Raw genomic sequence first — 15675 nt, 5'->3', positions numbered from 1 at the left:
GGTCATTGGGTGCCTGGGGTTCAAATGCTGGTGAGGGGCGGAGCCACAAACAGTCTATCTGATTTGTTTAATTTCTATGGGAATATACAAATTATTGATGCCAAGGACCCCAAAGCTCACAAACTTGGTCATTGAGTCTTTGTGTGTTAGGGTTAGAAAGTGGGCGGAGCCAACACCAGTCAAATACATAAGCGGGCAATGCTGGGTCATCAGTGGGTGGAGACAAATACAAATTTCACTGGAAAATATAAACTGCAGCTATTCTTACACTGTTAATGGCAGGGCTCTCAAACTTTGCACAGTTGGTCACTGGGTGACTGGGATTAATATTCAGAAAAGTGGGTGGAGCCTACAAAAGTGAATCAAACTTCACCTGTTGCTTTTCAAGGGGAATATTTAATTGCTACCATTCTTGAACTGTTAATGGCACAGGCCTCAAACCTGGTACAGTTGGTTATTGGGTGACTGGGGTTCAAATTCAGAAAAGGGGGTGGAGCCACACATAGCCAATCAGATTTGTTTCATTTCAATGCAGATTATTGATACCAAAGACCGCAAAGCTCACAAACTTGGTCATTGAGTAGTGTGTGAAAATGTAGGCGGAGCCAACACCAGCCAAATACATACCCGGGCAACGCCGGGCAATCAGCTAGTAATAATAATAATAATAGACTATAGAGCCTTTCTCAATCGATTTTGACAACATGCGGTTGGATGCTCGGCTGAGTATTGGTTGATGTATGGAGCGCTGCAAGGCAGTGAAAGGATCGATGTGCCCTCGTTTGATTAATCTTCCTGGACCAGTGCACAGCTCAGGCCTTGCTGAACGCTCACAGCACTGTGGCCTGTATTCAGTAAAGAGATACTTGTGCGAAGCATTGTAGGCACACGAGACCAGCGTCCGGCCAACACTACTGTGGCTTCTCCAGCCAGTAAAGCTTTCTACACATGCTAGATAAAAGTCATTTAAAACGTACGACAGAGCTCGCCGTTTTGGATGATAATCTTTGTAAAAAGAATTGTAGCTAAACGGCCGTGACGAGCGACGGATATCGATTATTCTCCTGATCCGAACCGGCAGATCAGCTCAGATGACTATTGGTCAGATATCGTGCAGTCGGCCGGGCATGTGCCAGAGCATGCGCGCATGTTGTGTGGAATGCCGATTCTGTTTGCGTGTGGCCAGTTTTTGAGCAACACAGTTGAACATTGGTGTGTATGAACAGCGTTGTTTAAATTACTTGCAGTTTCTTGTTGCTGGAAACTGTCTTGAGACGTCACTAGTTTGCAGACGCAGACTTTTCTCTAGCGTGTGTACAGACCCGTAGATGCGATCTGATTGGCTGCTCTCATGCTGACAGTGAATGTCGCTGCGGCGGAGGAAAATGTTCTGCGTTCACCTCGTGTGACCGGCGCTCCTGCCAGGAACTCCTCGCTGTGCCTCCGATATCTCTCATCTCCAGATAACTTACAGCTGCCTGATTCCTGCCCGCATATCAGCCGATCTAAACCGCCAATAAATCCTACAAGCCCCAGTAACTTCTCATCGCTTTAGCAGGATATTCCACAGAGAAAAAAATCTCAGTGTTTTCAGATTGTCTCTAGATATTGCAAGCATTAGCAGCAAACACTTCTCAGCCGAGTACATGGCTCTATCTGCAATATAACTTCTATATAAAGCATAAGCCAGTGACAGTGTGTCTAATATGCACCATCAGAACTTGCTGCCAATCAGTGGATTAGTGCAGGTGTTGGAAATGAGTAACAAAGCCTCCTGCCTTGTGCGGGTAATCACTTCTGCATCAAAGAGGGAGTTTAGGGAAAGTCTTATGGCAATTGTACTCCTAACATGGATGTAGTGTGGGTGTGTCAAACACCCTCCCTCTAGAGTCTCCATCCCCCTAGAGTCTAGATTGTAAGATCACAAGGCCAGACTCCTCCCCCTAGTGTCTCTGACCCACTACCCTCTAGATTGTAAGCTCACAAGCACAGGGACTTCCTCCTATTGTGTCCACCCCACTACCTGGTAGATTGTAAGCTCACATGGTCAGGCTCCTCCCCCTGGTGTCTTCGCCCCACTACCCTCCAGATTGTAAAATCACAAGGCCAAACTCCTCCCCCAAGGTCTCCACTCCTCTAGATCGTAAGTTCACAAGGCCAGGCTCCACCCCCTCCCCTCTAGATTGTAAACTCACAAGGCCAGGCTCCTCCCCCACTGTCTCCTCCCCTTTAGATTGTAAGCTCACAAGGCCAGGCTCCTCCCTCTAGTTTCTCCACCCCTCCTCTCTAGATTGTAAGCTCACAAGGCCAGGCTCCTCCCCCAGTGTCTCCACCCCTCTAGATTGTAAGCTCACAAGGCCAGGCTCCTCCCCCAGTGTCTCCTCCATTCTAGATTGTAAGCTCACAAGGCCAGGCTCCTCCCCCTAGTTTCTCCACCCCTCCTCTCTAGATTGTAAGCTCATAAGGCCAGGCTCCTCCCCAGTGTCTCCACCCCCTCCCCTCTAGATTGTAAACTCACAAGGCCAGGCTCCTCCCCCAGTATCTCCACCCCTCTAAATTATAAAGTCACAAGGCCAGGCTCCTCCCCCAGTGTCTCCACCCCTCTTGATTGTAAGCTCACTAGGCCAGGATCGTCCCCTAGTGTCTCCACCCCTCTAGATTGTAAGCTCACAAGGCTAGGCTCCTCCTCTGATGGCGGTGTAAGAATGTTGCTGCAGGAGGGTAAAGCTGCCCGGTATGTTGGCGGCTGCCTCGGTGTTGGATTTTCGGGACACTTACCCTTGGATTCCCGCTTCAGGTCCTCTAGGCGCTGGACGAGCCCGGCCTTGCTGCTCGCTGCCTTCTGTTTCGTGCCGCGGTATTGGCTGAGGAGGCTGAACCAATCAGAAAGGGGAGAGGTTAGAAAAGGATTAAATCCTGACCAATGGTAATACCGCGTGGCGTGTGAGGGGCCCATAGTGGAAGCATAATATCTGCCGGCATGTGTCACGTAATCGCGTTCCATCGGTTGGACCCGCTGTAATCCAGCCTCACCCTAGATTATAATCTGCTCTGCAATATTAATTATCCCTGCTCACACATCAGAACTCGCATCTGCCACCCATCTAATCTATTTCAATGGTATCGCATTTTTTTCTGCGGTTTCCTGATATTTTTGATGCGTTTTGCGCTCTATGATTTTTCTGTGTTTTAAAATCGCAGAGGAAAAAATAAAAGCACACAAAAGTAATCACAAAATGGAAACGGAAAACTGCAATAAATGGCGTGCAGAGTTGGCACCGCCCATATGAGATAGTAAGTGAGCTGGGAGGGAGAGCAGCCAGTCTTTCACTGTGAATATGGAGTTGACTCCGCCCACCTCCTCTGTGCTGCTGAAATATTAACTATTTGTGGCCTGCACTGCAGCTAAAGCCCTCCTCATTAATTAATGTGTAATTATTTTCTGATCTCGGAGTAATAAAACATTTACCCTTCTCTTTCCATTCCCAATATGTTTACAAACAGGTAAATGAAAGAGCAGGCAGCAGAGGGTGACGAGAGGTGCACATTGCTTTTATAAACACTCTAAGAACAAGGGAGAAGGGCTTCATTCCTCCTTACACACCAAATACTGCAGCAGTGGGAGGAGGAGGGCTGGGTCATGTGATCAGCTGTGTGCTGGGGAGGGAATTCAGACTCTGCTGGCAGAAAGGAGCTCCTGAATGCCGCCAGGGAGGAACTTGTGATAGATGTATGTAAAATGCACACGTTACCTGTCTCCTAGAGCCACAGCTTCCGGATCGGTTGGGGGGATGGTAAAGCAGACCCCAGGAGCCACCAGCTTCTGCCCATTGCTGTCTGTGACCTCCCACCTGTCCCCCCTGTTGGCCTTTAGAGAGTACTGCGCCCCGCGGCTGATCTCACCCTACAGGACAAAATACACACATGAGAAGCAAATACACACACAACAGCCGATGAGAAGAGATCAGTATAAAGAGGCCCTGTAGTGACATGAAATAAAATGTAGTATATTATTCAGGAAACCCAATTTTACATTATTTATTTCTGGTTGCAGCATCAGAATCACTTCCAAAATCTATATATTGCTGTATATTGGTATGTAATCCCACCCTCCCAGTGATGTCACTGCCTAGACTATGATGTCACGAAGACTTCTGCCCCAGAGCCCTCTGGGTGATGAGGCTTTTTTTCTGCTCACTTTGGAATACACAACAAACATTCTGCAGTGGTGCACCTGCCAGCAGTAAAGATATCACCACCTGTGACAAATTTCAGAAAGTAGATCGGGGTGAGTATAGGTGTTACAATGGGCAAACACTGACTAAATCATTTCTAAATAATACTTTAGTCAAAAAACAGCAACAACAACAAAAACAGCAATTTTATGACTTTTTATTAGATTATTTCCACTACAGTTCCTTTTTAAACTCAATCTCCAATTTTGACACTGAAGTCTAGGCCACCGAGTTTCCAAAATATAAAAAAAAAGCCTTCACATACTATTGTCACTAAAATTGCTACGGAAGTGTGCGGTACCTCAGGAAATGGGTGACCATTTAAAAAAAATTTAAAAAATAAAAAAGCATAGTGACAATAAAATGTAAAGTTTTGACAAACATTTTTTTAAGTTGCTTATTTTTCATGCTTCAGTCTACAGTAGTTCCCATCCCTCCCCAGTCAGTTGGGGGGATGTTTAACATTGAAATCCATGGCCGCCGCAGTGCATACACAATATATACTGGAAATTGTCAACCATTGTTTGTAGTCCTATGCCGATTACTATGGGACAGCAGAAAATGGCCGCAGAAGTCCCGGTGGAGGGAGGAGCACACTGAAGGGGACAAGTAGACAGGACACATTGCAGACGCGTATCTGGAGGGATGCAGGCATGACGTGCCCCAGGCGACCTCCCTCTTCAATCATCAGGGGGGCGCAGAGCTGCTGACAGCATTCCTGAGTCTAAAGCTGGCCACTAACGGTCCAATTTCTAGCGAAAAATCGTTCGAGCGATCAGAAATTCTGATCGGATTGGTTGTAAATAATCTCCATTGGTGGACACAATCGATTATGAACGAGTGAAAAAAATGTCGCCCGAATGAATTTTCATCGAACGAAAATTTGGATTTTCTTGGGGGTCGTGATAGATAGGAAGCAAAGATTGGTTAGTTGATGGTGTAGTGAACGATTTTTCGTCCGATCAGAATTTCTGATCGCTCGAACGATTTTTCACTAGAAATTGGACCGTTAGTGGCCAGCTTAAGGGAGTAACAATCATCCAGCAGCCTGCCCGTCTCAGCCTTTGTCTTATATCTACATTAGAGGCTATTGAGAGGTGAGCTCTGAACTTTTCCCACTCTCCCTGATCATGTTTCAGTCCCCTGAGATAGCGGAAGATGCTAGGGGTCTGGAGGTTACAAGATCTATTAATTCTCCTCACTGTCATTCACACATTCCTCAGCCTTATCTCAGTGTGCTGTTTACTTACTTTTATTTATGACACTCTCTGTGCTTTAACCATTACGCTGCTGGCATCTCTGTGGCCAGATTTAACAACGTCTCTCTTGTACAGTGTACCTCAGTTGTTAGAATGCATTATATTTCTAGCTCAGTACCTATCTACTGATATTTAATAAGTTGTCAGGCTTTTATTATGTTATAATTGTCACTGCAAATGTTCCATTGCTTTCATTCATATGAGAGTGGTGGCTGCCAAATGTATTTCCTTTTAAACAATACTGGTTGCATGGAAATCCTGCTGATCTTTCTGGTCAGTAGGGTCTAAATCACACACCTGAAACATGCATGCAGCTAATATTGTCAGATGTGTTATAGACATTTGATCTGCATGCTTGTTCAGGGTCTATGGCTAAGGCAGGGATCACACTTGTTTTTCAGTTTTCAACTCAGCTTTTTCTGCGCACATTTTCTGCACACCAAGTGTGTTTCTATGCAGAAAAATGTGTGCTTTTTTCACAACAGTTAAAAGTAATGTAATTGATACAGAAAACTGACAAAATGAGCAGAATTATCATGCAGAATGTCAGTTTTTTTTTCTGTGCAAGAAAAACACGTTAAGTGTGAACTAGCCCCTTGATTGACATGAGTTTTCAGTTCTTCTGTGCAGAAAACGCGTATGAAAACAGTCAAGTATGTTCCCTGCCTTAAAGTATTAGAGGCAGAGGATCAGAAGGATAGCCTCATTTATTTCATAGTGACTGTTACATTCTGGTAATTGTGTGTGCGTGTGTGTTCTGAATGCATGATAAGGTTACCCTGTCCAAAAAGGTTAGACAGGATGCTGTTGATTGTAGGTGTGTGTGTGTGTGTGTGTGTGTGTGTGTGGGGGGGGGGGCTGGGGGGGCGCAATTTTAGTATTTGCCATGGGCGCTGTCTTGCCTAGATACGCCACTGACACATTGGCCATGATCAACAAAGCTTCGTCACCTGGTTTCACCTCATCTATGTTACTTTAAGTTCCCAAAGAGCATCTTGGGTGATAAATAAATCATTGATGAGAAGTTTTGTGAATAGAGTCCACTGAATAGGATTTCACATAGAAAAATTTTATTTGGCAAAACTATAATAGGCATACTGTATCTAGGGGCTCTCAGAAAAAAAAAGAGGTCTTGAATTTCACTAGTCCGGCTTCCTAGCTATCTCATGACCGGTGATATGGCCCTTGGTCCAAAAATCCTGGCCACCCGCCCTGGTATACATGAAAAGTGGGGGTTGGATTTGGCCGGCAGAACTCCCATGTGCGTGCAGCATCTGCATAACTCACGTTACTTCAAACAACCTGCGTAACTCAAACAAGCTGGCTGACCGGGTACCTCACATTACTTCAGATCTGTGCGAACGGCCCTTGCAAAGCAAGAACTTACTACAGTTCACCCTACAACTTCCTGCTGCTGCTGGAGGACAGTTGTGCCATCTGTGAGACATTCCCCTGGCTTGGCCATCTCTGGGCTGGTGAGGTCATCTGATTGGGTGCAAGAAGTTACTACAGTTCACCCTACAACTTCCTGCTGCTGCTGGAGGACAGTTGTGCCATCTGCGAGAAATCCCCCTGGCTTAGCCATCTCTGGGCTGGTGAGGTCGTCTGATTGGGTGCAATAAGTTAAAGGACACCACTGTGAATTATTTGCAACAGGCAGAACATTACCCCGTCATTGTAAAAGTCACACAGGGCCTCCACAGGGATGGGCTTCAACGGGGTCTCCCGACGGAACTTCAGCGGCACCACCTGATGGCTGCGTTTCTGGAGAGACTTCACAACCTCGTCGTACTTATCCAGAGCTTTGTCCTGGTCCTGGAAGGAAAGGCTGATGTTAGAATGGTCCATACTGAATACACTGGGCTGTAACTCTACTGCTAATGACAGTAAAACAACTGCCAGGCGGGGCGTTCAACAAATCCAGCAGTGAATCCACAACGCCATGAATGCACCCTACGTAAAAGTGTCCCCCAAGTTATCTCTGTTATGGCACTTTATTTTTACGATCTTTTTCTTCTGCTTGAAATTAAGAAGGTCCTCTTCTCAATGTATCGACTATTCTCGGAAATCTTTGAACATTGGCGAGTTCTTACCTCCAACTCTCTCATCAGAGCCTCAATCTGGTACTTGTCCTTGAAGTCGGGGCTATACTTGTGGTCTAGGTCGGTGTCCACTTTCTTCAGCAGGTCCTGAGTGTCCTTGGCATCTCGATAGAACTGAAGAAAAGAGGACATCATATAAGAACATCTAACAAGACAGGACGTTAGTCTTAAATCTCTAAAATACAGCAGCAACAATATGGATTTATGCCTTTCCTTCAGTTTATGTAAAACTAACAGAAATGTTGGCCTAAATTCCACTTTATTTACAAAGGATCCATCAGAAAGAACAAAGCTCCTTGCCAAGAGGTGCAGCTACAGTAAATTGGGTCCCTCAGACGTATATGAAGCTGGTGGTTCATCTGGTCATGTGGTCGGAATTAGAAGGGGAGTTTTGGGTGAACTCCTAAGTCCCTCAATGAAGAAACCAAACCACAGCCAATGTCCATGTAATTTAGTCCCACCCGTGAGTCCTCTCGGCCTGAGGCATCCAGAGAAGCATGACCTTCAGAACATTCCCACTCAAACACCAGACAACACTGGTTTCTCTCACCTGATGGTAATCCTCCATATATTTCAAGTGGCTCTCCTCACAGATCAGCAGGTTCAGGTACTCCTTCCAGTCTGCGTGGACGGCTTCCATGTGTGCCTGTGAGAAAACAGAAGAGAGAAGGGATGGACCAGGGTACCAATCTCTAGTCACATGGCCAGGAGATGAAGAGTCCTCAGCCTCAAGGCATTCTGGGATTTCTAAATTTCATATAAGCTCATGTGGGGTAAACATCTGTGAAGTCAGTTACCTCAATAGGGTCTTTCCCTGGGTGGCCACTGGCTATAAGCTTATCTCCTTCGTCCTGCAGCTTGTTAATTTCTTGCTCTTTGGCTTCCAGGCTCCTCTGGATGAAGTTCTGCAAGGAAGACTGAGAATTAACATCCTTCTAAAGAAGAACCCAAGACTTATCCTACTGGATCTACACCTAGGTCAGTGATGGCTAACCTTGGCACTCCAGCTGTGACAAAACTTCATATCCCATCATGCCTCTGCCTCCCCGAGTTATGCTTAGAGTTGTCAGAGTATTGCAATGCCTCATGGGACTTGTAGTTCCACCACAGCTGGAGCGCCAAGGTTAGCCATCACTGGCCTAGGTGAACACTCCATATGTTATGAGCAAACAGCAGCACTACCCAGACTCCGTCTCTCGCTTTTCTTTGTTTTATGGTGGGAAAAAAGCTAAAACTGGTCAGGTACATGATCATGTGTTTATACCTAAAAGATAGTGCCTAACAAGGTGCATGCTGGGAGATTAATAACTGTAGAGCTTAATAGTAACAATATCCACTCTGCTATTTTATTTACAATTCTGCAAGAAAAGTTGGCTTTTTTTTTTCTTTAATAAATCTTATCTAAGCGTGATAACAACAAGGTGCCCTGATTCAGAGGTGACAATGTCTAGGTTAGACATAGTCACATAGGGACATTGTTCAAGGAAAAGGCTGAATGTTCGCTCACAATATAATTTCCTAGTTGTCCATCAAACTACAGCCTTGAATAAAAATGGAAGAGGAAATCCACTATGGAGGCTGAAGGTTCTGCTTTGGGCATTTCTGCAAGATGATTGGCTGGTAATTCTGCTAACCAAAGAGCCAAACCATGTAGTGTGTGAGACTTCAGCTTCAATGTGTTTGCATACATAAAAATCCAATTTGAGGAGCGTTAACATCTTTACAGATAAAGAAAGTCTTCGAACCAAGAAACCGGGAGGTAGGGATCTCACTAGTGGAGTTCCGTGGACAGTCACAGGCGTAGAGCTACCAGATGGTTGTGTACTAAGGACTTCTAGTAATATCTCCTGCATAGCTCTCTACTGGATCCCGGCATAAGCAATACATGCGATCATGCTAGGATTGGCCAATCTATGCGATTACGGGAGAATGTCATCACTCAGCACCTCATACTGCCTCCTGCGACTGATGTAGTCGGTGTTGCGGTCGCTCCAGTCGTACTCCATGCGTTCCTTCTCTTGTTGGTCCAGCCAGTACAGCTCATTGGTGCAGCGCTGCATGTAGTCCTGCAGGGTGTTCAGATCTCGCTGTCGCTTCTGGGAGGCGCTCTGCAAGAGATAATAGAGAAGTGATACTAACTGACAAGAGTCATAACTGTCACCCAATCAGGGCCACCCATGGAAGGAAAGAGAGGTTACAAACATCCTAGGGAGCGAGGACACCGTGGCCAGCCTCAATTCTGGTAGCTATGTGAGGTAAATATTTTTCTATAGGTAAAATACCTCATGAGGCATTTTCCTCTTTTTTTTAGCAATTCTGAAAGATTTTTCTCCATTTCTGAACATGAGGTAAAACATGAGGTAAATGCATTAAGTGAGATAAAACATGAGGTATTTCAGTGGTAAGCATGCAGTAAATAACTAATAGCTGTCTTTAATTGTCTTCCATAAGTTAGGATAGTCTTTGGAAGATGTTTTTTGAGGGGGGGGGAAGGTGTATTCGATTATGTAGCAACCCATAAAAAGTATATTTATAGGCATCACCTATAAAAAAAATCCAGGAAATATTTGGAGTTTTATTTCTACTAATCTTTTCTATTACACAGCCTGAATAGGAACGACACTAAAACAGCAATAGGAACTCTGCTAAAAACTGCAAAATGCATACAAATTCACTTTAGCTCCAGGTACAGGCAGGTCTTACACTGATCGGTAAATTATGTGCTGCTAACATGCCCCCTAATTTCCATGAGAATAGCTATTTTCAGTAAACTACCCCATGTTTTACCTCATAATTTACCTCATGAGGTAAAACATGACTAAAACCTACCAGGATTGCTGAATGTCATTACCTCACATGAGGTAATTTGTTTGATAACCCTACCAGAACTGAGACCATTGTGGGGCTATCAGCACTGAACATTCACAATCAAGAATATTGGCAAACAAATACAACCATTTTTAATTCATCAACATAGGTGTGAAAACTTGCTTACGTTTGAGAGAATTTTACCAGATTGCACCAAATGAAGTCACAGTGGCATGAGATGATGTGAGGATTTCTCCTACTCAGACTAAAACATGATTTTCATGGCTAAAGCAATTCTGTAAGTTTTGTGAGCTCATCCCTAATCTAGAGTAATGGAGAAGCCTTCCTAGGAGTAAATCACAAATGAGCCATGTCCAGTTGCAGGATGAACAGATATGGGCTATAGTATAATGCATGGGTGGTCCTTATTCCATCCAGTCCTCTGCTGATGTACTCACTGACTCCTCCTCTCGCTCCTCATAGGCGGCTCCTCTACATCAGCCCCTCCCCTGCTTGGCTATCAACCAAAATATCCAGCTCAAGTTTCTAACATTCGCCTAAAAGCTCTCTCCAACGTGGCTCCTCCATATACATCACTACACCATTTCCCACTCCTGTACTCGGCAAATTATATTCTAGCCTTTCTACTATAGTCACCTCTTCCCTCTCCCACGTACAGGAATTCTCAAATGCTTCACCACTCCTCTGAATCTCCTTCTAAAAATCTGTTCAGCAAAACAACCTTCAGATCTTCAAACTCAACCAAAACCGCTCCTCAAGAAGCACTTATGAACTAGGCCAGTTTATGCATTTACCAGCCCACCCTCGTATCATTCTACAGAGTCCTTGTGCCCACCTATCATCACCTCTCCCCGTAAGGTATAGTGGGCAGGACTCTCTTTGCTGGTATTGCTATATCCCCATTATTGTGCCATCTATATGCACTTTGTATGATGTGCTGTACATGCGTGTATTGTCCTTGTCCACCCATGTTACTTGTATGCAGTATGTTTCTGCAGTGCCACGGGCAAATGCTGGTGCTCGATTAACAAACATATGGCAAACCTGGGGTGTTATCGCTATTAAAGGGAATATTCCATTGGAGTGAAGAAGGAGGACTAATGGTAAAGAGTCGTCATAACTGGAGGCTCGATCGAACCCCGACTAGTGGCCTTCAAACCTTCCGGTCAGTGTCAGTAAAATAAAGTTGTTGGTGGCCATAAATGACAATAAGGAACCATGGCAAGGAGCAACAAACCCAAACATGTAGCAAAAAGCAAGGAGAACAAGCAGTGGATACTCACCAAGAGCTTCTGATACTTGACTTGCAGCCCACTGGTGTATTCCTATGGAAGAAGGAGGACATGTGATGAGTTGAGTGCTGGGTTCACCCTACAACTGCTGTGTCTATACAGGTATTTATGCCAGACCAGCGGCCCCGTGGATGCCCACCTTGTCCAAGTCCTTGTTGATGTGCTCTCCAAGGGCCAGGACCTCATTGTGGAACATGTTGTGCTCCATAATCTGCTTCTCCAGGTTCGGTAAATCCGTCGCAAAGTTGTTGTTGTTAAGCTGGTCCTGTGCAAAAAACAAAACATACATTTCAGATGTTGCTTATTACATTTCTACCAGAAACAAACTACTGGAGCTGGTTTGGCTACCTGTGGATTGGATGCATTCTATCATTAAAAACAAATCGTTATTCTCGTCTGTTTTTTCTTTTTCCTCCAAAAAATGAGAGAAACGCGTGTATGAAATAGGGGCGCGAGGAAAAATAGGCGCCCGTCTTTGTTAATAATTATAGTTACGGTAGTTAATATGTACTGATAGTCTTCGTTTTTTTAAGTGTAAATTGTTTAAGTTACCATAATAAAATATTGGTATATATGAACAATATTTTACTACAACTTAACCTAACCCTTTTCTCACAAAGAACCCTACCTTCCTAACCCTAAACTCCCGCTTCCTGACTCCTAACCCTAAAACCCCTCTTCCTGACTCCTAACCCTAAACCCCCCCTTCCTGACTCCTAACCCTAAAACCCCTCTTCCTGACTCCTAACCCTAAACCCCCCCCTTCCTGACTCCTAACCCTAACCCCCCCTTCCTGACTCCTAACCCTAAAACCCCTCTTCCTGACTCCTAACCCTAAACCCCCCTTCCTGACTCCTAACCCTAAAACCCCCCCTTCCTGACTCCTAACCCTAAAACCCCTCTTCCTGACTCCTAACCCTAAACCCCCCCTTCCTAACTCCTAACCCTAAACCCCCCCTTTCTGACTCCTAACCCTAAAACCCCCCCTTCCTGACTCCTAACCCTAAAACCTCTCTTCCTGACTCCTAACCCTAAACCCCCCCTTCCTGACTCCTAACCCTAAAACCCCTCTTCCTGACTCCTAACCCTAAACCCCCCCTTCCTGACTCCTAACCCTAAAACCCCCCCTTCCTGACTCCTAACCCTAAAACCTCTCTTCCTGACTCCTAACCCTAAACCCCCCCTTCCTGACTCCTAACCCTAAAACCCCTCTTCCTGACTCCTAACCCTAAACCCCCCCTTCCTGACTCCTAACCCTAAACCCCCCCTTCCTGACTCCTAACCCTAAAGCCCCTCTTCCTGACTCCTAACCCTAAACCCCCCCTTCCTGACTCCTAACCCTAAACCCCCCCTTCCTGACTCCTAACCCTAAACCCCCCCTTCCTGACTCCTAACCCTAAAGCCCCTCTTCCTGACTCCTAAACCTAAAACTCTTCTTCCTGATGCCTAAACCTAACCCCCCCCCCCTTCCTGACTCCTAACCCTAAAGCCCCTCTTCCTGACTCCTAACCCTAAAGCCCCTCTTCCTGACTCCTAACCCTAAACCCCCCCTTCCTGACTCCTAACCCTAAACCCCCCCTTCCTGACTCCTAAACCTAAAGCCCCCCTTCCTGACTCCTAAACCTAAAGCCCCTCTTCCTGACTCCTAACCCTAAACCCCCCCTTCCTGACTCCTAACCCTAAACCCCTCCTTCCTGACTCCTAACCCTAAACCCCCCCTTCCTGACTCCTAAACCTAAAGCCCCTCTTCCTGACTCCTAACCCTAAACCCCCCCTTCCTGACTCCTAACCCTAAAACCCCTCTTCCTGACTCCTAACCCTAAACCCCCCCTTCCTGACTCCTAACCCTAAACCCCCCCTTCCTGACTCCTAACCCTAAAGCCCTTCTTCCTGACTCCTAACCCTAAAGCCCCTCTTCCTGACTCCTAACCCTAAAGCCCCTCTTCCTGACTCCTAACCCTAAAGCCCCTCTTCCTGACTCCTAACCCTAAACCCCCCCTTCCTGACTCCTAACCCTAAAACCCCTCTTCCTGACTCCTAACCCTAAAGCCCCTCTTCCTGACTCCTAACCCTAAACCCCCCTTCCTGACTCCTAACCCTAAACCCGCCCCTTCCTGACTCCTAACCCTAAACCCCCCCTTCCTGACTCCTAACCCTAAAGCCCCTCTTCCTGACTCCTAACCCTAAACCCCCTCTTCCTGACTCCTAACCCTAAACCCCCCCTTCCTGACTCCTAACCCTAAACCCCCCCTTCCTGACTCCTAACCCTAAACCCCCCCTTCCTGACTCCTAACCCTAAAGCCCCTCTTCCTGACTCCTAACCCTAAAGCCCCTCTTCCTGACTCCTAACCCTAAAGCCCCTCTTCCTGACTCCTAAACCTAAAACTCTTCTTCCTGATGCCTAAACCTAACCCCCCCCCTTCCTGACTCCTAACCCTAAAGCCCCTCTTCCTGACTCCTAACCCTAAACCCCCCCTTCCTGACTCCTAAACCTAAACCCCCCCTTCCTGACTCCTAACCCTAAAGCCCTTCTTCCTGACTCCTAACCCTAAAGCCCCTCTTCCTGACTCCTAACCCTAAAGCCCCTCTTCCTGACTCCTAACCCTAAAGCCCCTCTTCCTGACTCCTAACCCTAAACCCCCCCTTCCTGACTCCTAACCCTAAAACCCCTCTTCCTGACTCCTAACCCTAAAGCCCCTCTTCCTGACTCCTAACCCTAAACCCCCCCTTCCTGACTCCTAACCCTAAACCCGCCCCTTCCTGACTCCTAACCCTAAACCCCCCCTTCCTGACTCCTAACCCTAAAGCCCCTCTTCCTGACTCCTAACCCTAAACCCCCTCTTCCTGACTCCTAACCCTAAACCCCCCCTTCCTGACTCCTAACCCTAAACCCCCCCTTCCTGACTCCTAACCCTAAACCCCCCCTTCCTGACTCCTAACCCTAAAGCCCCTCTTCCTGACTCCTAACCCTAAAGCCCCTCTTCCTGACTCCTAACCCTAAAGCCCCTCTTCCTGACTCCTAAACCTAAAACTCTTCTTCCTGATGCCTAAACCTAACCCCCCCCCCTTCCTGACTCCTAACCCTAAAGCCCCTCTTCCTGACTCCTAACCCTAAACCCCCCCTTCCTGACTCCTAAACCTAAAACTCCCCTTCCTGATGGCTAAACCTAAACCCGCCCCTTCCTGACTCCTAACCCTAAAACCCCCCTTCCTGACTCCTAACCCTAAACCCGCCTTCCTGACGCCTACTAAAACCCCTCTTTCTGATATCTAACCCTAAACCTCCTTCCTGAGGTCTGATCCTAAAACTCCCTTCCTGACGCCTAAGCCCCCCCCTTCCTAATACCTAACCCTAAACCCCCCCTCCTTACGTCTAACCCCCCCCCCCCTCTTCCTGACAACTAACCCTAAAGCCCCTCTTCCTGACTCCTAACCCTAAAGCCCCTCTTCCTGACTCCTAACCCTAAAGCCCCTCTTCCTGACTCCTAACCCTAAACCCCCCCTTCCTGACTCCTAAACCTAAAACCCCCCTTCCTAATACCTAACCCTAAACCCCCCCTCCTTAACGTCTAACCCCTCCTTTCCTTACGCCTAACCCTAAACCCCTCTTCCTGACGCCTAACCCTAAACCCCCCCTCCTTAACGTCTAACCCCTCCTTTCCTTACGCCTAACCCTAAACCCCTCTTCCTGACGCCTAACCCTAAACCCCCCCTCCTTACGTCTAACCCCCCCCCCCCTCTTCCTGACTCCTAACCCTAAAACCCCCCTTCCTGACTCCTAACCCTAAACCCGCCTTCCTGACGCCTACTAAAACCCCTCTTTCTGATATCTAACCCTAAACCTCCTTCCTGAGGTCTGATCCTAAAACTCCCTTCCTGACGCCTAAGCCCCCCCCTTCCTAATACCTAACCCTAAACCCCCCCTCCTTAACGTCTAACCCCTCCTTTCCTTACGCCT

General features: G+C 46.7%; 1 protein-coding gene across 2 annotated transcripts in view; it reads right to left on the bottom strand.

Annotated features, from left to right (window-relative positions):
* The window catches only part of PPL (periplakin), a 135065-nt gene that overhangs the window by 19267 nt on the left and 100123 nt on the right, over window positions 1-15675 (bottom strand). For both annotated transcript variants that reach the window (XM_068243475.1, XM_068243477.1), the window contains 9 exons: window positions 11857-11982; window positions 11709-11750; window positions 9543-9704; window positions 8394-8501; window positions 8147-8242; window positions 7588-7710; window positions 7163-7309; window positions 3753-3904; window positions 2779-2873 (listed from right to left, as the gene is read on the bottom strand). In XM_068243475.1, coding sequence (XP_068099576.1) covers window positions 2779-2873; window positions 3753-3904; window positions 7163-7309; window positions 7588-7710; window positions 8147-8242; window positions 8394-8501; window positions 9543-9704; window positions 11709-11750; window positions 11857-11982 — 1051 coding nt within the window. The remainder of the gene's footprint in view (window positions 1-2778; window positions 2874-3752; window positions 3905-7162; window positions 7310-7587; window positions 7711-8146; window positions 8243-8393; window positions 8502-9542; window positions 9705-11708; window positions 11751-11856; window positions 11983-15675) is intronic.

This window comes from Hyperolius riggenbachi, chromosome 7, assembly GCF_040937935.1.
Source record: "Hyperolius riggenbachi isolate aHypRig1 chromosome 7, aHypRig1.pri, whole genome shotgun sequence".
Taxonomy (NCBI): domain Eukaryota; kingdom Metazoa; phylum Chordata; class Amphibia; order Anura; family Hyperoliidae; genus Hyperolius; species Hyperolius riggenbachi.
Note: the sequence above shows the minus strand (reverse complement) of the source record. Positions and strands in the feature narration are given on the sequence as shown.